We start from the raw sequence: 23,771 nt of genomic DNA, 5'->3' as shown, positions 1-23,771 counted from the left end.
CATTTCCTATAAGAAATGCCAACATTTCCTATAAGAAATGCCAAGCTAACTGGTCCGGCTGGCTAGTCACTGAAAAAGTTAAGGCGGCAAAAAAATGGGCACCCTGACTGGAAGTTACACAGTATTTGTAGACTCTCTACATCACTATTTATAATAAAATTAACTAGTTGGCCTAGAACCCTACGCAGTCAAGACTGTAAGCCACTTAAAACCTTCCGAGGACTTTTAAGACGGGCTGGTTTAAGACTTCCTACGTTACTTCAAGATACCATCATTGACAACATACCATATGAGATAAGAGCGATGTTAACATTACGATGCGCTGTGGTCTGTTTGATGCACATCCACCATGGCGGCTTGCTCTCTGTTTGATCCACCTCAAAGATGGAAGCTCGATGCTGCCGGGTTGATCGTAAAGTCTGCAAATATATATTAAAAAATTCACGAGAATGAGCCATTTGCGAGTAAGATTTGTATAAAGTCTTGTACAATGACTCACTTCGTCACAAGTTACCGCTTAAATTTGAGTTGCTCTGTCAAATGATTCAGGGCAAGCTTTTATACCACAACATCCAGATGAGCAAACCCTGGTACATTGTTTTCAGTTGAATCTGCATAATTCAAACCAAACACCTGTGCCTGCTCCGATTTTGAAGAAAAAAGGCTTGTCTGACATACAGGAGTGTCCACTGACTAAGCCCCAAGAACTTGATGCCTTAAACCACTCGGCCACACCACAACATACTAAAAATAATTCAAACAAAAATAAATTTTCTGAGCCATCAATACAGGCATGATAACAACACATTCAACAAATATTTTTTAAAGAAATAAATGTTAAAAAACTAACAAATGTTTTTTCAGAAACAAGGCCTGAAGCCACGACAAGATCTACCTCAATTCACATGTACTCCCAAAAATAGATTTGCACAACCTCAAGAAAAACAAGAAGACAAAAAAACAATTTAAAAATAAAACAAATTGTATTTATTCTTAAAACAGCCTTCAAAAAAGCAGACAAAATTGTTGCTATCTGTAGTTCTGGTCGGTCTATTTATCCAGACTCGAAAGACATTTTCTCTTCGCATTTATCACTTCAATCAATCATTCCTGTTTTTTTGTTGCCTACATTTCAATCCCCCCCCCCCCCCAAAAAAAAAAAAAAAAACAGAACCAGGTAGAGCGAAAAGAATACCCCACAATTTCGTCTAGTTATTTGTTTAGCCACTTTATCTTTATCTGTGAAAGTACATGTGCGTGAATTGACCAGAGAGTCCTTCGGTTTAGTGTACAAAGATAGCAGATAGTGAATGGGTGAAAGCTTCTTACGTATGTAGATAACAACAGGCTCCATGTGTATTACCTTCAGATAACACTGATACCAGTGGAAGGACGATTTCCCAATTGTGACATAACCATTTTGGAATAAAATTGAAGAAAAATTAAAGATGATGGGGAGACCAAAAAAAACGGTCTACAAGGACATGTGGCATACATGTAAATATCTGTGGCAAAGAGGAAAGAAACTAGCATACAAATATGACATGGTTTGATTACTGTCAATATTTGTTTTCTTAGGTATTGAATGTTGACAAACTAGTTCTGGATGCTTTAACTGGGGGGGGAGGGGGGGGAGGGGGTGGGCTTGTTTATCAACTTTACTGAGAAGAGCTCATACTCGACTGTCCACTCCGGGGAAAAAAAAACCAACAATATTTGTTATTATAACACCCCTTACCAGTATTCTGCCTTTTCATTGGTTTAGAGCGCGTCACATGATATGTCTTAGTTTAACTAGACGACGGCCGTGTGATGGTGCATCGGTTTGCCGTGCGCTAGTCGCTACCACACGGCGTGCAGTGCCTAGACGTCCGTTGCGTGTACGAGGATGATAAATTAATAGTCTGTAACCATTTCGGAGTACATGACACTACATGCAGCACAGTAAAAGTTTTCGCAATCTGTATTCGCGTCGTCCGTGGATTGTAGCATTCAGGTCTGTAACTTAATAGTACAGTATTTAGAAATGTTTGAGGTGTTATAAAACAAATATTGACTGCTTTTACTCGTGCAATGGTTAAAACTATGACTCCCTCGGTGATCCCCGGACAGTTCTATTTTCCCTCGGCTTCGCCTCGAGAAAATAGAACGCTCCAGGGATCACCTCGGGAGTCATAGTTTTAACCATAGCACTCGAAGCAGTCAATATTTGTTACAATACAACCTCATCCTTCTCTAGTTCGGCAACATTAGCTTGTGAACATGAGGATTGACACTAAGGTGTGCCACAACTTTCTTAACTTGATGTTTGTGCATCACACCTTTGTGACAGTTACACAAGTAAAAGAAATTGGTGTTGACTGTAAAAAACCAAATCGAATGTAATGAACCACAGTAAAACAAAATTATAATAATATTAATAATAGACCATTTTTATATAGCGCTTTTCAGCCTGACGGGCGTCTCAAAGCGCTTCCGACATTATTACCCCTGCTCACTGGGCCTTAAATCATTCCTTAAACCATCTCAGCTCCCTGGGTAGTATACAGCCGGCTAAACCAATCACAAGAACCATCTCTGCCCTCACAGGTACTCATTTACCCCTAGGTTGAGAGAAGCAATTATAGTCAAGCGTCTTGCTCAGGGACACAGGTGTCACGACCGTCATTGGTGATGACTTGGTTGGCATGTTGGAAGCTGAAATGAAGTGAGGTTCCTGCTCAAAAACAGTATGGCAACGATTTAGTTTAACTGCACCTGATTAAGGGGTGCCCCGCCAATTTGCAAAAAGGATCCCTAAAAACTACCTGGGAAATGTGCAAGGCCACAACAAGACCAACTGGACAGGATTTAGATAGGTCATCCAACATGACAGAACCAGCCACTGTGGCGCCACAAACAGGCTGTGAGTGTCCGTGGAATACTGATTCTTATCCGCAAGTCATAAAATGAATTTTGTTTAAGTCGGTGAGTGATCAATCTGATCATACAGCAACCAATCAAAAGGCACTTTTGGAAGCAACAACTTTGGCTTTTGCTTCGGTTTTGGCTTAATCTGCATCGGTAATATTTAAACACCCACACAGTGCCGAAACAGTAGGCATGGGTTTTGAAAACGGGCTTTTGTTTTGGTAAGAACAAAAACTTCACATTCACAAATAAGGTCAATATCGTAGGACGAGTGACCTGTCGTTTTTAACTTTCTATGGATTGATTTACTGCAGATGATCAATCAAAGTCGCCCTTCATGAAAAAAAGGGGGGGGGGAAAGAGAGAGATTCTCGGGAAAAGTCAATCTAAAAGTGCCACACCGGTACTCGGCATAGTGTAAACCATCACTCATTACAAACGGCTGGTAACTGAAGACATCTTTTAGTGTGAAACTCTGTAATCTTTTTAACAGGAGATGTGTTCCAGATCTGTGCTGATCATTTGGCTTCCCTCCCATGTACAAATGTCTAGGGTTACAGTTGACACGATCCATGCAAATTTCCTGTTCGATAACTAATTTTGTTTTAAGTGACACCAAGCCTGTGAATCATTATGTCTGTTATGTCTGTACAAATTTCTTGGTTATGTGCGTACTTGCCCACTGGGCGATTGTTGATGAAAACAAGTTGGGAGTTTGTTTGGTGTCTGTCCCCTTAGGTCTGTGCAGACGCATCACAACGGGTGCAACCGCCTTGAAGGCCCACTTTTTTCACATAACACAGAATACATATTCCTACCTAAATAAAAGGAAGGGGGGGCAATCATCCCCCTCCCCAATGCCCCAGTTGATGGATAGTCATTTTAATTTTTAATTGCCATATCCCCTCAACAAAGATCATAACTAACTGGCCGTCCCAATTTTGAATGGTCTGCTACACGCTTAAGTCTGTCATGAAGTTAAGGCAAACAATTTGTAAGCGTAATGGGGAGATTGTGGAGCGCTTGTTAGCAGCATCATACGGTTCCTCATAAGACTCCACTATAATCGCGCTATAATCAAATCTCACCTGTACAACCAAACTCACTCAGACAATTCCTACTCTTCAATTTGTTCCTTCCTTAATTCGCTATGAGCGGAAACCAACCGAGACCGGGGCTTAACAAATATTCGTTATTATTAATAATATTTAGTTTATAACATGTCAAACATTGCAATTAGCGCCAATAACAGGATGAATAGGAAATGACATGTTAGTTGTGGGAGGAAAAACCCAAAATTAGGGGAAAACCTGCGCAATCAGGTAGGGACTGAAATGTTAGTTGTGGGAGGGGAAAAAAATAGGGAAACCTGCGCAACCAGGTAGGGACTGAAAACCCAATCCAAATGCAAGGCTCTTGGGTCTGAGGTGGGATTCTCAGAGATGAAAGGCAGAGTGAGAAACCACCGGGTAAACCTAATCCCCAATCTTACTTAATTATTTTTCAAAAAATGTCCACCAATTCAGCTGGGGGATTTCGCATCCATTAACACTCTAAAGGATTTGTATGAGGGAAATTGCCTTTTCCAAAGAAAAAACACAGCATATGTCCAGTGAGAGTAAAGACTTTCTACGTAGTAACTTTTCCCTGTATTTTCTCTTATTAAGGAGAAAACTTTTTGTGTTTAAAGGTGAGCTTGGGCCAATTTCATAAAACTATCAAACATAAAAAGAGCATGCTGAGTACATTATTGCTAAGCAGAAACAGGCTACCAAGCAAAACTACCACTCTACACTGCTTGTTTGTGGCTACTTTGCTAAAAAATGAGTTTGTCAAGCAACTTTATTTGCTTTATAGACACTGGACACTATTGGTAATTTTCAAAGACTAGTCTTCACAGTTGGTGTATCTCAACATATGCATAAAATAACAAACCTGTGAAAATTTGAGCTTGATTGGTTGTCAAAAAAACACCCTTGTCACACGAAGTTGTGTGCTCTCAGATGCTTGATTTCGAGACCTCAATTTCTAAATCTGAGGTCTCTAGATAAAATTTGTGGAAAATTACTTCCTTCTCGAAAACTACGCCACTTGAGAGGGAGCCGTTTCTCACAATGTTTTATACTATCAATAGCTCCCCATTACTTGTTACCAAAAGAGGTTTTATGCTGACAAATATTTTTGAGTAATTAACAATAGTGTCCACTGCCTTTAAAAGCTGTATGAAATTGGGCCCTGGTTTTGATTTATCTGCTTTCCTTACTTTGAAATCATAAGACTCCTTTATCTCTTCATCTTCTGGAGACACTTTCATCTTGATGGTTCCTTTGTAAGGACCAAAGACTGTATGAGGTGGGATGATGCTCCCAGTCACTAGCCCACCATCTGAAGCCCGGATGAAGCATGGTGGAAGACGGTTCTCACTAGCTCCGTGGATTTCTTTGGCAGAACCTTCTGGCGAAGGAGCCAGTAGGCGAGTCTCTGCAGCTTCTTGGAGAGATTTCAAGGATGAACTCTGGCTTTTTCTGTCTCTCTCAAGGGTGGAGGCTTGCATCACGTCTTGGCTATACTCCATTAAAGCCATTTCCTGAAATATAAAAAAGGATGGACGATTGAATGTTTGCAGTCCCTGGTTTATAGAAGATCCAGGGATTATCGGCCGCCCAGGATCCCTGGCAGATAGCTCTCAGCCACCCTCGGCAATCAACTCTTGATATCAACACCCTGAACTCATAAAAGTTTGCATTTGAGAAAAGGGAAACTACATTTTTGCAAACTTACAGAAGATGGATTTCCGGTAAAGGCTTATTTGTTTGAATCTATATTATTTGTATAACACCTTGCTATGTTGCGCATAGGGGCTCTTACGTTATGCCCTATGTAAATGTCTTGTACTATTTTTGATTAATATAAAAACAATGCTTCAACCCTAAAGTGTGACTCGTAATATCTAGTTAATTCCCATATGATGCAACCACTGCCATGCCATTTGTGGGAGGGGTTGAATCTGTCAATGCAGTTTTCGCGAGAACTTTCACAATTGATGCTTCCTCATAATAGCTTACAGGGAACTTGTGTAGCGAGCTGCACCATCAAGACCATTAACTTAAACGGTTTTCACTGGATATGCCCTTTGCAAAATGAAACTATCCTTGCCCCTCTCGAAGATGAAATTCCAGCACATAGCTGAGATATGCAGTTTGCGACTATAATAAACATGATGTCCATATAAGGTCATACACAAAGAAACTGCGAAGATGAATGATAGGTGGCTGAAAGAAGTAGGCCAGGTAAAACCAGCGCACAGTGATCCTTTCTTCCCACCAGTACCAGCTCAGAGTCAAAAACATGTCAGTGACACGAAAAGAGAACGACCTACATAACTTCCTTATCAGAGTGATATCAAACCTAGACCTCCACTCGACTCCAACCCTATCTCATAACAATGTCACATCTTTCCATGTTTTCCTGTTATCAGGGGGAGGAAAACAGTCTGGTTTGGCTAGATAAACCCAGGACATCCAAATACCTTTTTGTCCAAACCACCAACGAGTGCTTCTTTCTCTGTGTCACTAGAAACGAAATAGACTGTGATAACCTGAAAACAAGTTTCCTTAGAGATATTTAGTTACCAACCGGCAGAGTGGCGGATACACCCAGATATACACTGATAAATGTTTTTGCGTTTTTTTTTTTATGAAGATGAGCAGAGAATACTGCTCGAAACATTGAGACCTCACTGGTTTATCTCAGACCAAACACTTCTCCCAAAATAGTTTAACACAAAGTTGTACCTGTGAGCTTATTTCATAGTTTTTTCAAATATTGAAGGACTTTTAAAGTCACAATGCTGGTGTGTTTTTTACTAAAGCAGAACAAAATGTTGTTATAAATAAGAAAAAATTTGCATGAAAGGGTGATTTACAATATAGGTAACTTGGCTGGTAACCATATTCAGATAAGCAGTTTTCTGTGTGTGCTAAACTGGTTGTCTCTATAAAACTAGGCCCAGTTAAGACTAGTCTTATCTCGAATTAGGACAAGTTACTCGTCCTAATTAGGACTAGCCATACGTTTTTCATATCTCCTAAGACTAGTCCTAAGTTAGGACTAGTCCTAACTCTTTGTGAAATCGACCCCTGGTTGCATATTTACTTCCTTACAAGTTACAACTCCGACAAAAACAACAATTATTTACTTCTGCCAGTGCCAACACATGAATTGCTTCTTTTGGAAAGAATAGTTCGTAATTGAAATAAAGATAGGCCCCCTAATCCGTAAAATTATTTCTCAACAACATGTTAAACGTGCATTATCAACAACTGATATGCTTCTTACCAAATTTTTATGGCCACAATTTTTTTTTAAGTTTTGAACTTGATTCATTGAAACAATGTTATAGGAGATGGTTTGGCGGGGGGGGGGGGGGGGGGGGGGGGGGGGGGGGGGGTTGAGAGTTAACAAAACCAGGCTAGGGCATTCTTCCATTGGAAAGGTGAACCTTGATAACATTTAAACACAAGTAAAACCAGATACTTTGTAAATATGATAACACCAGATAATAATACTCCATTCAGGCAGGGAACAAAAATATGGAAAAACAAATTAATAAAAAAAAAACTCTTCTTTTTATCAGCGAGTCCGGGGGTGCTGTTAATAGAAACTGGGCAGGGCCTCCTCTGAGCTGACTTATCAGGGGCTTGCCTCTTGTTGTTTATCGCTGCTCAAAACCTTCTTGGTTGTCACATAATTCTAGATAGCCGATAGTGTCTATGACATGTTAACCTTTAGCACTGAGATACTGTGAGCTTATCTTCCCCGTTCAGTAATTTTGTTCCTTTGGTGCGGGCTCGGTAATTGCCATGACGCAACGACTCTCTTTACCCCTTCAGGCAAATCCTTATTAAAGAGGGAAACACCATGCTCTGATTGGTTCGTTATATTTGAGGCGCTTAATTGGGCTGCCCGGGGAATGAAATGATCTGAAACGGTTGTTATCTCAAGAAATATTGAGGTTTTTTTCTCACATCCAGAAAGCGATTATTTGAGGGTTTTTTTAAGCAAGTCTTGGGCGAAATATTTGAAACTAAATATCTAGGACTATCTCACCACACTAACAATCTGTCTTTAAAGACACTGGACACTATCGGTAATTGTCAAAGACCAGCCTTGACAGTTGGTGTATCTCAACATTATGCATAAAATAAGTAACCTGTGAAAATTTGAGCTCAATCAGTCATCGAAGTTGTGAGATAATAATGAAAGAAGACCAAAAAAAACTTGTCACACGAAGTGGTGTGCTTTCAGATGCTTGATTTCGGTACCTCAAATTCTAAATCTAAGGTCTCGAAATCAAATTAGTGGAAAATTACTTCTTTCACGAAAACTACATTACTTCAGAGGGAGACGTTTCTCACAATGTTTTATACTATCAAGCTCTCCCCATTACTGGTTACCAAGTAAGGTTTTATGCTAATCATTATTTTGAGTAAAGTTGTGTCCACTGCTTTTAAATACCGCCGCTTTCAAATGTTCTTGTACTGGTTCGTAAATAAGCAATAGAAACGATTGAGCAGTCTAGTTCAGCAGTAAACTATTTTAAACATCAAACTTATATGGATTTTACGATATCATCAGCCGTCTAGGATGCAAAGATCACCTGTTTGTATTTTACATCTGTACAACTTTCAGAGGAAATGGAACTTCCAAGTTATAGGTCAACAGAAGAAGTTTCACTCAAATATAAATTCACTATTTTTACACACGACGAAAAAATCATGGTATGTCCGCTCTGTCCAAGAAAACTTTCTCCTCAAATTTCACAATTTGCTTCGTCTAACCATACTGAATTCTCCTTGACAATTCTACCACAAGTAAATGGAGTAATTTCTCTGTTGTCATCTTCATCCACGAACAGAGACAAAGACACAAATCAAAAGATCACATGCAATATCGTCTTTGGGAGATTAAAAGACAACAATTCATATTCTTTTGTTCCAAATACAAAAACTAACCTGTGCCCTCATATTTGGGGGGATAAAAAAGCGAGCAATTAAAAGTAGACTCAACTCTGAGGAAATGAAAGTTTATTTTTGAAAAACCTACAAAAATTACCTTCTTCTTTCATAAAATCTTTTTCTGACGCTCAAATGCAACTGCAATCCACAGCCTTGGGAAATACAGAGGTATAAAAGACTGACATAAGGATTTCATTTTGAAAAGTTGCAAGCCTGGGTTTTAAAAGCCGTTGAGGATGAGAATGATATGCAAAATAAGTTTTTGGTCAAAACTTTTTTCCAGAATTAGAATCACTCTTTTCATTTTGTAATATACCAATGGTATGAGATACGATTGAGATTCACCAAAAAGAAACATTATCATTCCATTAATGAATTTTATAATAAAATAAGGTGTAGAAATATTGAACAGCTTACTGACCCACTTCTTGAGCCCTAAACAAATTATAAGCCCTAAACATTTCTTCCAAAAGCAAGAACATGCAAAAGGCGTGAAGTAAAATCACAAACAAATAACTGAATGTATTGATTACTAGTGATCAATACAGCACAAATCAACTTATCAATAACTATCAATGATATTGATAAGCACTTTGGCACAGTTTCAACCCGATACATCAAAGCCAGTTCATCTGATGCAAACGCTGACACTTTTATAACTTCTGTTACTAAACCTCAACTGAGATTACATATTCATCGAGTACAATTTGTCAACCTTCCTCCCCAAAAAGTATAAAAATGCAAATAAAATATATTAAACAACAATGTACTCACAACGTTGAGTTCCAAATTCACTCTGAACACACATCAAAAAGACACCCAACACACCCGGAGGAACAGGCAATTTGTGGCCGTTCTAAAACAGTGCCCCAATATCTATATAGCAGGACGCATCCATTGGACAATGTACCCTGAAAATTAGACCTGAAAGGGTGAGCCTTAATCAGTGCTTTCCTTGCTTATCAGAGATATGAAAATTACAGAGTGAATTTTTTCTCCATGCCAGCTGGATAGTGAAGATTAGATAAAGACTCCACTAAGAACATTGGAAAGGGGGGGTGTTCAAACACTTAATATGTAAGCTATATATCATGCGTCAAATAAAAAATGATACATGAAGAATGTGAACTTAAAGTAACACGTCTCCTCTTTTAAAAAATAAATAAATCATTATAATTTTAGATAGTTTTTGTTTTTGTTTTAGAAGTAGTAGACTAGCTTTTAGTCTAGGGCAAAAAGTCCCTCTGGAGATAAAAAGGATTAACAAAATACAACAATTGAGCTGATTATGCAACTTTGTCCTGGTTGTTTTTTGTTTATTATAAAGTTGTACATACATTTCCTGTACTTTGCACGATTCTTTTGATGTGTATTTTTGTTTACAATAACCCTTGGGTTGTTGTTTTTCCCTTTCCTCCCCTTTTTTCCCCAGGTAACATTAACATTAACATTGTAATGTTCCAATCAATTTGATAAAAAATGTTTGCTAAAGATTAATGAACTCCCTTGAGAAATATTTTAGAAAGTGGATTTGTGGCAAAGCAAGCAGTTTAAAACGGTAATAATAACATGAGCTGTATATAGTATAGGCCAACAACAGGGGTCGTCAAGGAGTGTAAACAGTGAAAAACTGAAATGAAAATGACACCCCTGTACATTGGCATAAACTTGGACTTTTACACTTAAAGGAAAGTCAGAAAATGAGTAACATAAAAATGTTCCCAAGTACCGATCTATCTTACTCAACGAGTTAGGGGGGGGGGGGGGGTGATTCAGCAGTGCCAGGCCACATTCCAAAACACTTAGCAATCCCGGTACCTCTATTATAACTGAGTGCAGCAATTAACTTTCTTTCGAAAGTGAGTTGATATTTTTTTGCCCTCAATATAACGAGGGCTGAATATGGGGCTTACATATTTTCCATCAGTACTTAGTATATGCTGTACATTTCTTATCTATGGTATCTCATGCCACACATGTCCTCCTAGTAATTCACTCATATCCCTCGGTGTCATCTTACAAGATTGTTGGGGCTAGTCAACCCTTCGGCTCAGGAGGGCCTGTTAGCAGGGGGGGGGGGTTGGGAGGAGGGGGGAAGCTGGACCAGCTCGATAAGGTAATACAAACTTCCAGGTGGCATCCTGGTGTTCTAAACGAGTAGCGTGATTGGTCGGGATGGTTGTTGAACATGCTGTTTGAGGGACGATTAACGACGGTGTGCGCTGCAATCAAGATGTGTTTTTTTGTTCTTCCTCCTTGGCTTTACCTGTGCCTGCATCCGAACCCATAAATCATTTGCGACCCCAAAATGAAGTTAATTTTGGAATGTTACAATGGATGCTTAAAGGAGATGTGTACATCCGACTGTTTAATGAACATCAGCCCGTAGAGCAATGATCAGACATTGATCTTAAAAACACCACAATAGTCACTTTAAAGAAAGTAGTGTTTGAATCCAGTGCAGTCTTATATTAATTGCCAGTACATAGGCCGCTGAAATCAAAAACTGGTACGAATACATTAAGAGTTACACTGCCTTTTAGACATTATTTCGCTATTCCTATTGGTGGAGAGCGCATCACGTGGGTATGTGTAAACCTTTGTTTATGACCGGTAAAAAGTGTTAATTCATGGGCGTGACACGCGACCTTGTTCTTATAAGACAGTTTCTTCATTCCTATTGGTCGAGAGCAACGGCTGAAACAGTTGTGCCACATCACGCGATACGCGCGACACGCGCAGCATTCCCTTATAAGGAGTTGTTTACCCGAGGGCGGCGGAGGGCTTTACCATTTCATAGCTGGAGGGGTGTTGTGTTGAAAGAAATCATTTAACAATTATAATTTTGCATTTATTTTACTTTTTGGCCAAAAAGTGATGATGTTTTTGACCGAAAGGTATTTATGAATAATGGGAATCAAAGTGGGTGATCTAGTTTTCAACTAGTGGTTTAAACCCGCCGAGGCCTGGTTCTTTATAATTTACCTCAACTTCGTCTCGGTAAAATTATCAAGAACCAGACCTCGTTGGGATTAAACCACTAGTTGAAAACCTCTTCACCACACATTGATTCCCTTAATAACACATGGACATATCGGTTACTTAACAACTATCTTAAGAACCAAACGGTAAAACAGTACACACCTTCGGTTTTTGGAACCGTACAATATTTTACTCTTACAAAAAGTGTAGATATATAATTTATTTACCCGTGAAACGTAACTTCAAAAAAGGACATAGAGTTTTTGAGACATAAGAATAATCCATAGTTGAAATACACAATCTGAGAAACTTTTCTCAAACAGAATTTTTTGTAATACTTCTTTCTAAAAACACATTCCTTTGATGGGAATTATCAATACACTATCAACAGCTGCATCAGTGCTCCTTAACCAAGTCAGTTTGTATGGTCGTAAATATTTGGGGAAAAAACGCCGAAAATAGACCCTCCCTTTAAGTCCCTTGAATCAATACATTTCAAGGGCTAATACATGTAGATTGCTATCTCTTGCAGACTAATCAATTCTCTTGAGCATGAAGGAATAAAATGGTGTCATTTAGGACATGTTTCATCTATGAGGTACAACAGTTCTTGTTGCCATGGTTACACTTGGGGAAACCAGTGAAAAATGGAGATTGATAGCGCCACAAGCCAAACTACGGTTTATGTTTGTGTATTGAAAAAAAAAAAAGGAATATATTATATTATGGTTGGTACTCCATTTAAAGCCATTAAACACTTTCGGAACAGAAAAAAAAATAAAAGTTCACAAATTTACAAATATCTGACAGGGTTTACAGAAGGTAATGGTAAAAGACTTCTCTTGAAATATTACTCCATGAAATGCTTTACTTTTTGAGAAAACATTAAAACAATTATCAAATCTCGACATCGAGAATTACGGATTATAGTAAACACACGGCGAAACATGCGGAAACAACGGTGGGTTTCCCGTTATTTTCTCCTGACTCCGATGACCGATTGAGTCAAAATTTTCACTGGTTTGTTATTTTATATATAAGTTGTGATACACGAAGTGTGGGCCTTTGGACAATACTGTTTACCGAAAGTGTCCAATGGCTTTAAGTGATGTGAGGAGTAAGTTCTTGAATCACATAATATGTGGGTTTGAAGGTTTACACACTTGGTCTCAAAGGACTTTTACACAAAGGAACAGTGCTTCCCACAAGGGTTACTTTGTTATAGTGGCACCCCACAGAGGAATTCTTCCGAAAAAGGTAGCAGGACTCTGTTACTGCAATATATGCAAGGCAGTAGCGTATTTACTTTAGTGCCCCCCCCCCCCTTCCCCTATAAATGCCAAATTGATGTTACATTTTATAAGCTTTTTAATGTGATGATTTCAATGTTTTTGAAACATTTTTTTGGTTCTCCATTTTTACACCCATACAATGTATTGGTTTTACACTCACATTAGATCATCTTTACAAAAAGAAAAGTAAAAGGCATAACATGAGCACTAAGGAAGCACTTGCCAGAAGTTTCCACCTAGAAGACAAAATGAACCCCCCTGTGCCCTAAAATGTTACCCTAGTTCTGACACTGATGCAAGGCTGGGGTGTGTGAATGTGGCAGGAGATGGTAGAATGATCTCTTACCGCGATACCTCATGCTCCATTTTCCGAGTCATTACTCTTCAACAAATTTGAGTACGAGTCACAAAAACCGAAAAGGATCAAGCACAGAGCCTTAAGAGCTTTAAGGCCGGCTAAAGAATGCCAAGAAAAATATATTTGCTACATTTTTGTAATAGATGTAGTCCATAGGAAACCAGAAAAATATATAACGAGTCTCTTCTTTCACGTTAATACATGGTAAAAATACACTCCAAGCCAATATTCTGAAAAACGAGAGGTCAAACAAACCCGTGCGACAAAGGAATTGTGACTTCATCGGCGCTATTTGATGTGGAAAATAGCGTCCTCAATTGGCCAAAGCTGGAGAACTGTGCACAAACTCTATTGGGAAAAAGCACCAATGACGTCAAGGGGTCATTGCATATCATTATCATAGATAAGCAGTTTGTGACTCTCGTCTGAGAAAGCCTTGGGAGAGGTGCATTTTTTACTTGAATTGTTTATTACTAATACTAGTACTAAATGCAAATTTTGAGAGTAAAATGGTTATTAACCGGTATCTACGATGTCTATTTAGCCATAAAAAGGTAATAGTTGAAATATTGAGATCATCCTGTAACCGCTGTTTAACTATTTGAGAAAGGGTATCAAGAATTGAGACTGACACCAGAGCATTTAAAAGGCACTAATAGGCCATATCAAAAATGAAGAGGCCGCCTCCTTTTCAAAAAAAGGATACAGCTCTGAAGAAACGTATGTAAAAAATGTTGCTTACCAATTTTCTGCCTCGCTAAAATAACAGGAAACCAGTCAAAGTAAGGCCGCCTGATGTTCTATTTTGGCTGGTTACCTTAAATTCTGGTGAGCAAAATAGTTTTTTTGCTGTGCCACAGTTTTTGCTTCTATAAGTGAGCCCTCAGCCTAATCTCAAAGAGATGTTGAAGACATTGGACACTATTGGTAATTGTCAAAGACCAACCTTCTCACTTGCTGTATCTCAACATATGCATAAAATTACAAATCTGTGAAAATTTGAGCTCAAATAGTTGTCAAAGTTGCGAGATAACTACGAAAGAAAAAACACCCTTGTCACACAAAGGTGTGTACTTTCAGATGCTTGATTTCGAGACCTCAAAATCTAATTCTGAAGTCTCAAAATCAAATTTGATGAATCACTTCTTTCTTGAAAACTACTTCACTTCAGAGGGACCTGTTTCTCACAATGTTTTATACTATCAACCTCTCCCCATTACTCGTTAAAATTATTTTGAGTAATTACCAACAGTGCCCACTGCCTTTAAGCAGAAAATATCGCTTGGCAATTACATCTGCCTAGCAAAAAAAACAGAAGAGAACCTTTCATGAGCAATATAATTAACACAGTAACCAATTTCTGATCAGCAAGACTTTGCTGTGCTTAGCAAATTGTTGTGCTTTATAAAATGGGTCCTGAAGTACAAATTTAGAAACCATTGGGGTTTCATGTCTAATTAAAATATCCACTTCAAATAATTTCTGAACCTTTTGGTTTGTTTTGTAGTTTTAAAGGAACACATTGCCTTGGATCGGACAAGTTGGTCTATAAAAAGCATTTGTATCCGTTTGTTACAAAAAGCATATGGTTTGAAAGATGTTTTAAAAGTAGAATACAATGATCCACACAAATTTGCCTCAAAATTGCGTGGTTTTCCTTTTACTCTGCAAACTAACACGGTCGGCCATTTATGAGAGTCAAAAACTTGACTTTTCAACTCGACCAATCCAAGGCAACGTGTTCCTTTAATCATTATAATCTTCTTTTCTCAGAAGCCAGCATTAAAATAAATTAGATTTATGGTTTTTTTTGTTTCATTTTATTTTATCTATTTTAAAGCTGTTTAGTACACATCAGGGTCCTTAAAGTTAAGAGTTGTAATTCTGATAAGGCTATCTCGTCTAAATGAAATGGAAAATAAAAAAATAATCTGAAGGAGACCATTAGCTGCTGGCATCAACTCTTTGTTTTGTTTACAGCAATAGCTTGTCTTCCAAAAAAAAAAGGCACAGAACACTAGTGGTAACTACTCAAAATAGTTATTAGCATAAAAACTTACTGGGTAATGAGCAATGGAGAGCTGTTGATGGTATAAAACATTGTAAGAAACTCACTCTGAAGTGAAGTAGTTTTTGAGAAAGAGGTAATTTCTCAATCAAATACCTGAAGCATTATATTAGGGATCTGAAAGCACACAAATTTGTGCAACAAAGGTGTTATTTTTTCATATTCTCTTGCAATTTTGATGACAAATTTAGCCCAAATTTTCACACAGTTTTTATTTTATGCACACAGTGTATTTTGATGCACCAAGTGGAAATACAGGTTTTTGCCAAATAAAATGGGTCCAGTGCCTTTAGAGCTAGATGTGAGATAATGTTCGGCCCCTGACAATAAATCATTTGAAATTTTCAATTAACTAGCACTTATCATTGACAGATTTTCATGCAATACTTTTTAAAATGAATTGGAATCTATCAAAATTCAAATTTGAAGTGAGCGCATGTTATTTCACTTGAGCAATAAAATGGCCATGATCGCTGCCATTAATACATCAGAAAGATAAAGTTTTGACAATACAGGTTAAAAATTTGGACCAATAAAACTTCCTAGGGGCAGATAAAATGCAAAGTTTACTAGCCTGGTAGGCTAATTTTCAAAAGCTTTAAAGCACAAATTTGACAGAACTTTTAACCATTGCATGCAATTCCCATCCCATCAACACTCAGCAACCGTCCAAACAAACAAAAACAGAAACTAATCCTTGAATATTTTCAACACGAAGGCAATTTTGAAAATCCATCTCAACAAAAAACCAGCAGCGTACAGTGTCCCACAAAACCCCCCTCCCCGACTGCAGCATATCATGAATTCTTATCTGCTCAACACACTGGCAGATCGCTGTGTCTGATTAATGTGCACCAATGCTGGTCCCTTATCAATTGGTGGGATCCGACCCTCTAATATTAAAATGGCGATACTACAAAGGTCAGAGGAATTTATTTCCCAGCCGCGGCACCGAGCCAGATCCCTATCGTCTGATTCTTATCTCACCTATGATATCGCCAGCCAATCACAACGGAGTTTGGGTACCCACTAAATATGGACGACTTCAGATCAATCTTGTGATAGGCGCCTGGCATATGGAATTTGTAAGGGGGGAACTGTTCGTCTATCTCTTCGCTCATGTTCCACGTTGGAAGAGAGACCAAATCTCCCTATCCGAGGCAGTAAGATTTGCATAACTTGAAGGCAAGTAGACTGGTTCCCGTGTGTAACATTCATTTCAAAACACTGGCTTATTAGGCATATCAGCAATTCTAGACTTGCCCACCAATACAGTACATGCTCTGTACAACAAACTGTCCAACAATACAATAGCAACAATGGCAATTACTTGACAATTAACCCTGCATTCTTCACTCCAAACAAGTTTGAAAAAGAACACACTTTTCAATTACATAGGAATTGAGTCATAAAAGACCTGTGTAATTTTGTGAAGAAAAAATTATGCTGTGTGTTTGTATTAAATCAAGTAATCAACCACAAGGAAAACTGACTGGGTAAATTTTGATTTCAATTTGGGATATCAGATTTTTTTTTAACAACATACATCTCCTGACAGAATACTTTCAACATCAGAAACAAAGTTTTCCAACAAAGTACAAAATAGGAGGGGCAACAAGAGTGTGATATTAACCCATATTCATATTCCACCCTGCTTGAAGAAAATATTTGGTATCAGTGGCACGTTCATAGAATACGGTAAAAGTAAAATGCGCATACGTCCCATATCCAACTAAACGGATATGGAACAAAAGGCCTTTTCACACGAGGAAAATAAGCAGGGGTCCTTGGTCTTAAGAACACAACGTTGTTTAATCCACATCGTGTGAAAGGTACCTCTGCTTAAATAGGCATGGGTCCCTGGTCTTTTCAAGACCAAGGTCCAGACCTCCGTCTTAAAAACACAACGTTGTGAAAATTATACCATCGTCCGTGTGTGCTGTGTGAATGAATATTGCTTGGGTAACGAAGGACCCTGGTGTGGCTGGAGCTGCTACGCATGCGCGCAAGAAGAAACAAATGGTGCAAGAAAATCAAGATGTTCGACCCCGTTATACGATAACGTTAAACCTTTGAGCATGTTTATGAGAACGTGTGTGTACGACTCCTTCAAGAGAGCAAGTTTTCAATGTTTAGCATGAAACCGTTGAGATATCACAACTACACGTTCATTCTTCGTCCAAAAACAATTTTTTTTAGGGGCCGTCGATTCACGACAGTGCAGGAAAATGTTTGGTACATACAATGTACGTTGGCGATGCGGATCAGTGAAATGGACAAGAAAACAATGTTGACCGTTAGCACCACAAAAGACGAATGTTCTGAGACACGGGACGTTTGTTTCTGCGCCGTGTGAAAGGTCCTGTTTGAGTTTGACCAACGTCCTTGGTCAAGACAACTGGCACCGGAGACCAAGGACCCTAGTTTGACGTTGTCGTGTGAAAAGGGCTAAAGCGCAAAATGTTTCCGTATTCCACTCCCACTGTAAAATTATTGTTTCATGCCGGTGTCGTTACCTTTTCTGACTCTGGTAAAGTAAATCGTGCTTGTAAGAGATTTATGTAGACCCACACCTTAGATTTCTTCAATGGCTAACAAATAATAGCATGTATTTTCCTTTCACACTTTTTGAAAAAATGGTCAGGTATACCATGGATTTTAATAACTCCAAATATTTGTTTTATGTCCAACTGTCTGGGCAATATGATAATCAAGAAATAAGTCAGTGTGAAGTAGGGTTTATTCTGTGGTTCCGAACTTCATCTTCCGAAAAACCCTCTCAAAAAGTACACCTGGCTTTCAAAGTACAGTGTGCTGCATGCAAACATGATTGTGCACTCTATCTTCTGTCAAACAACTTTTGACTTTTGTACGACAAAGCACTTTTATGGAGATAGCCAGTTCCAATGGCCATTTAATAAATTAAAAAAAGCCGATAGAAAAGATTGTCAGATAAAAATGTTGCTTCACAAAGAGAGAGATTGGGCTGATTTCGGGCAACATTTCCCTTTGTGCAATATACCATCCAACCTTTGATAAACAACACAGAGGAGATAATGTACAAGGGTCAAACATGCCTACCACCACCACCAAGCCCCGTTATCTACCCCTCAGCTGCCCTAGATAAACTTTTTATCAGGGCTTTTTGTTGTCCGATGAACTCATGGAAATTGACAAGCGCTGATGGAACTTTTGATGAGACTGTCTGTAAAAGATGGTGGAGGTGATAACACACCATCGATGACTCACTGTCCTAGTGTAGATTATGATTGCCAGTCGACATCAATAGTTGAGATATTAATGATAAATAGCTGTTGTTTTTCCTTCATACAGTTCTCTATCTTTTTTATCTCTACGTTTGGAAGGACTAAAATAACCTGAGTAATGCAAAATAGATTCGTGGTTGAAAGAAACAAAAATGATAGAGAAGAAAAGTTCACAGTAGGGTCTCGAATCAGGGCTTTGGGTGAATAATGAAATTCACCACTGGACTACATAAGAGACATATGATAAACATTCACAGTCAAACCTTTTTTCTTGCAGAGTACATTTTCTTTGTAAGAGCTTTATCACTTCATGAGAGTTTGATCATGTTACTTTTTTATTTCGATTTTTAAAAAGTAGGGTCATACTTTGGCATCAACCCCGAAAACCTCCCAGAGTGTAACTAAAAACGTTGCATGGTAAATGAGCAATGGGGAGAGGTTGATAGTATAAAACATTGTGAGAAACTGAAGTGACGTAGTTTTCGAGACGTAGTTTTTGAGAAACAAAGTAATTTTCTAATTTGATTTCAAGTCTCGAAATCAAGCATCTAAAAGCACACAACTTCGTGTTACAAGGTGTTTTTCTTTCATTATTATCTTGCCACTTCGATGACCAATTGAGCTCAAATTGTCAAAGGTTTGTTATTTTATGCATATGTTGAGATACACCAAGTGAGACTAGTCTATGATGATTACCAATGTGTCTTTAAGCTTACTTCTTATAAAAAGATAGTTATGGAAAGAAACATCCTGCAAAATTACTACATCTAAAATGTACCCGTTGATCCTCAAAAATCAATTAAAACCATTTTGAGTCTGAGAAATGATTATTGCATGAATGTCTGAGCATCAATCATGAAAAAAAACCTGCACCTCTCTGCAAATGCAACCATTATTTCAAGGCCTAGACACCCCAAATACCTCAAGTTGGAAGTCAACAACCCCCAAAGTCACAATTGAGCAAACTGTTTACACTGTACACCTTTTATTTGGACTCTGAGTAATATAGAATGTTTTGTGAGCCTACAAAATATTTACGAGGCTGGCGCTCTTTTTAGTTGGGTGCACCCTTATAGGCAAAATCCATAGAGCTATATATTATAAGAACTAGAGGGCGCACTGGCGATGCTTCTTGCTCAAACGCGACGATGAGACCGCAAGGAGACACGCGCGCCATTCTGCATGCATGTTGAATATGAAGTACACGTTGGAATTTGTGTTTATTGAAAGCTGACGCGATGCTATTTTGTCAACTTACAAAATGGCCGCACAAACACACGCTGTGCGCTGCCTGTTTTGTCAACTTATAAAATGGCCGCCTGCGCGCATGCTGGGTCGAATATATAGGCCAGTGCGCCCTCTTGTTCTTATATATAACTCTATGGCAAAATCTTACCCTGAACCATAGTCAAAGGAACTCAAACTCAAAGGAACTCAGGTTCAGAGCGTGACTATTAGCACTATTAGCAAGTCATGGTACCAGACATTCTGAAAAATTTAACTTGCAAATGGCTTGCTATACAGCATACTAATGTCAGGTGGCAAGGAAAACATGATTTTTTTTTAAAGATAAATATGCCACTTGCTTTAAGTTCACACCCAAATATAAACATTTACCTCATAACAAAATTTGTTAATTTTGTAGTCGGACCAAGGCTGTTAAAAAATAATCTCTTCCTTTTAGGCTTGGTCACTCTTTATTAGAAACATCAATGTGAAAATAATTCACTTCCCTGTTAGTGAACATGGGAAACAGGAGTTCCTTGATTTAGATTGGACCGCCAAATTGACAGCTTGAGATGTGATACAAATGTATACTACTAACCAGCACATTTTAGGTATATAACAAAATTATATTTTAAACAAAAATTGTTTTAGGAGTATCTTTGAATAAAATTTCACTTCAAAGTAGTGTGGTTATGTTAAAGATAGGCCTATAAGTTTTTAATGCCCCCAAATTTGAATCCGAGAAGCGTTACCGCAAGTAACACTTCACAGATTTCTCAAATTGTGTATTCTTATTGGGAATAATCCGCATAGTTATTTCCTCTGGATTTTCGCCAAAAATTTTTTTAAAAATGCATGAAGCACCTTTTGAAATGAATTGTTCACAGTTTTATTGTGTACAGGCTACATTTATATTCGATCAAACGGTTCCAAAAACTATAATGTATACTTTGCCTTTAAAGCCATTGGACACTTTTGGAACAGAAAAAAAGGATTTACAAATAACCTACAGGGTTTACAGAAAGTAATGGTGAAAGACTTCTCTTGAAATATTATTCCATGAAATGCTTCACTTTTCGAGAAAACATTAAAACAATTATCAATTCTCAGAATTACGGATTTATTTTAAACACATGTCATGACACGACGAAACGTGCGGAAACAAGGGTGGGTTTTCCCATTATTTCTCCAGACTCCGATGACCAATTGAGCCTAAATTTTCACAGGTTTGTTATTTTACATATAAGTTGTGATACATGAAGTGTGGGCCTTGGCCAATACTGTTTACTGAAAGTGACCAATGGCTTTAAGTGAGTATTGTCAAAAGTCCAAGGTATTAAATGCATGGACTAGCTTTTTTTTTATTTGTAGTATTATTTTGTCCATACAGATCTGAATATCGTCAGTGATCCTAACCCAAACCGGCCAAAGGGTTTCAAGAGAGTGCAGCCAACTTACAACAGGTATGAAAATAACAAAGCAAAGCCCAAAATCTCACTATTCTCTGCAGACCTTTTTTGTCACATTTTTTTGCAATAAAAAGTGAATGGTTTGCATTTTATTTATGAACACAGTGTTAAAAGAGGACCACAGTCACACCAACTCAGGAACAATACCCTACAAACAATTCCGAATTTACTACTACAATAATCACACAACCAGATTGAACTGAAAATATACCGTTCTTTAGTTTCAGACCTCCATGGTTTCAGTCACTTGTTTTAGAGGATCTTCCTACACGTGTATCAAGGGAACTCGGCAAGCTCCAACAAGGCCAGGAGTGTAATAGTGCCAAGCTAGCAACTGCCAATCTCTCTCATACAAATATTTGTTTAACGTCTATGATTATGAATTGCGCAAATCAAGAATAAGTGATTCAATACTAGACGACAAATACTTTTTCTAGTCATTGTGATTATAGCAAGTCCTTTCACAAAGAAACAGATCCAAAACTTTGTTCTCTAGGGCAAGACAGTTTTTCCTCTATGAGGGAAGTCTAAATTTCTACGGGAAATATTGTTTAATTTGGGACGCTAATCATCTGGTACTTTGTGTCTTTTGGTCATTTATGTATACTTTACTTCCATATGGTATGCTCATATAGCAAATTCAATTTAAATTTAGAATTTCACACTATAGCTTAAGGTTAGAACCATCTGTCTCCTGAAAAGATCAAAACATTACTGATGCCAGCAGGGTTAGGCTAATACATGTATGCATCATTTATTATCAATATCCGTTTTATTTTTAATTACCAACATAACTTTTTTTTTAACGGAAAACAAAAGGTTGCACCACCCTGTTGTTCCAGTTGTTGTTGATGGTAATTAACGTGTTGTAAAAATTTGTAGGTAGGGCTCTTGTTTGTTCTTCATCAACAATCAACATAATCCTGATTTACAGGCAAAATTAAAATAAAAGTCACCTGTAAAAGTTTCAGTTGAACACAGAGTCAGCTACTTGTTGAGACAACATGAAAAATCTGTCACAGTATTTTCATCAAGAATGTCGAATCCATCAAAGTTCATTCTTTTCAGTCAGAGCTAAAAAAGTATCTGAGCAATTAGAGAAACTTTCCTACACTGTAGTTAACTTGTTTAATACACATTATTAAAAACTGTAGGTGGTTGGAATCTGTCCACAGTCAGTAACATTTGCCAAAAATACAAACGTTTTCATCATCCCCGAAAGAAACCGCCGAACAGAGTTATTAAGAAAAGAAAACTTACCAATGGTGTCTTTGAAAAATATGCAGACAGATTAAGCTAATCTGGAGGCCAGGTGGTGGTGTGGACCAAACACATTAACAATCAACACAGTCTTGCATGTATGCGCTGGCCGAGCGAGCCGCCTCCGCTGTGGTGGTAGTAGATTCAGCTCTACACACAGACACACTGCACAACCCTTGAGCAATATACAGAGCTCAGCCTTGTGTTCCTGATGCTCTGAGCCGGGGCTTGTAGTGATACCATCAGTGGCATTATTTTGTCCCATCAGCATCTGACGTTATCACAGATCGCTATCTTCCTCTCTGGCATATCCTGATAAGGGTCTAGGCTGTGGCCCTGTTGTTAACCCTCTTTATCAAAATACCATCTGGTAAAAATGCAGATAAGAGCTGCAATAAAAGTAATCTTATTTCAAAGTCCATCTGAAAAAGGAAAAAATAAAAAAATAAAAAAATTGTTTTCAATTCTAAGACTCTAGCTTTACAAAACATGTATAAATAGCAAAGTCAGTTATCAAGACACGACCATCTTGTTTTCGTCCATTCAACTTCATATCGACCAAATTGAGTTGAGACTTAAAGGGAAAAAAGTATGGCTCCTCAAATTGCATGAGATTTAGCACTACCATTGCGAGTCTCCGAGACTGAAACCCAGACCATTTTAAAACTTGAACACAAAACAAAAAATGTTGAAAAATTCATTATTTACCAAGAGGGAACAAAGTACAGATACATCAATAGGATTTTAAAGGAACAAACATAATTGGTTTTGCTAGCAAAACAGTTGCTGGCAGTGTACACACTTTATGTAATCCACCATATATATAAACTAACAAACCTGTAGAAGTTTGAGATCTATCGGCCATCTGGGTCACGAGAGAATAGCGAAAAAACGATTACAAATTTAGCATTGCATTAATGCC

General features: G+C 38.0%; 1 protein-coding gene across 2 annotated transcripts in view; it reads right to left on the bottom strand.

Annotated features, from left to right (window-relative positions):
* The window catches only part of LOC117289644 (zinc finger protein ZFPM1-like), a 37,098-nt gene that overhangs the window by 5,359 nt on the left and 7,968 nt on the right, over window positions 1-23,771 (bottom strand). Inside the window, exons 2-4 of one of the 2 annotated variants that reach the window (XM_033770861.1) lie at window positions 22,850-23,271; window positions 5,174-5,497; window positions 287-419 (exon numbers count right to left, since the gene is read on the bottom strand). In XM_033770861.1, coding sequence (XP_033626752.1) covers window positions 287-419; window positions 5,174-5,494 — 454 coding nt within the window. In that variant the 5' untranslated portion in view covers window positions 5,495-5,497; window positions 22,850-23,271. The remainder of the gene's footprint in view (window positions 1-286; window positions 420-5,173; window positions 5,498-22,849; window positions 23,272-23,771) is intronic. The other variant, XM_033770862.1, reaches the window with a different exon arrangement.

This window comes from Asterias rubens, chromosome 4, assembly GCF_902459465.1.
Source record: "Asterias rubens chromosome 4, eAstRub1.3, whole genome shotgun sequence".
In the NCBI taxonomy this organism is placed as follows: Eukaryota; Metazoa; Echinodermata; class Asteroidea; order Forcipulatida; family Asteriidae; genus Asterias; species Asterias rubens.
The sequence above is the reverse complement of the archived record's forward strand: the minus strand, read 5'-3'. Positions and strand labels throughout refer to the sequence as shown.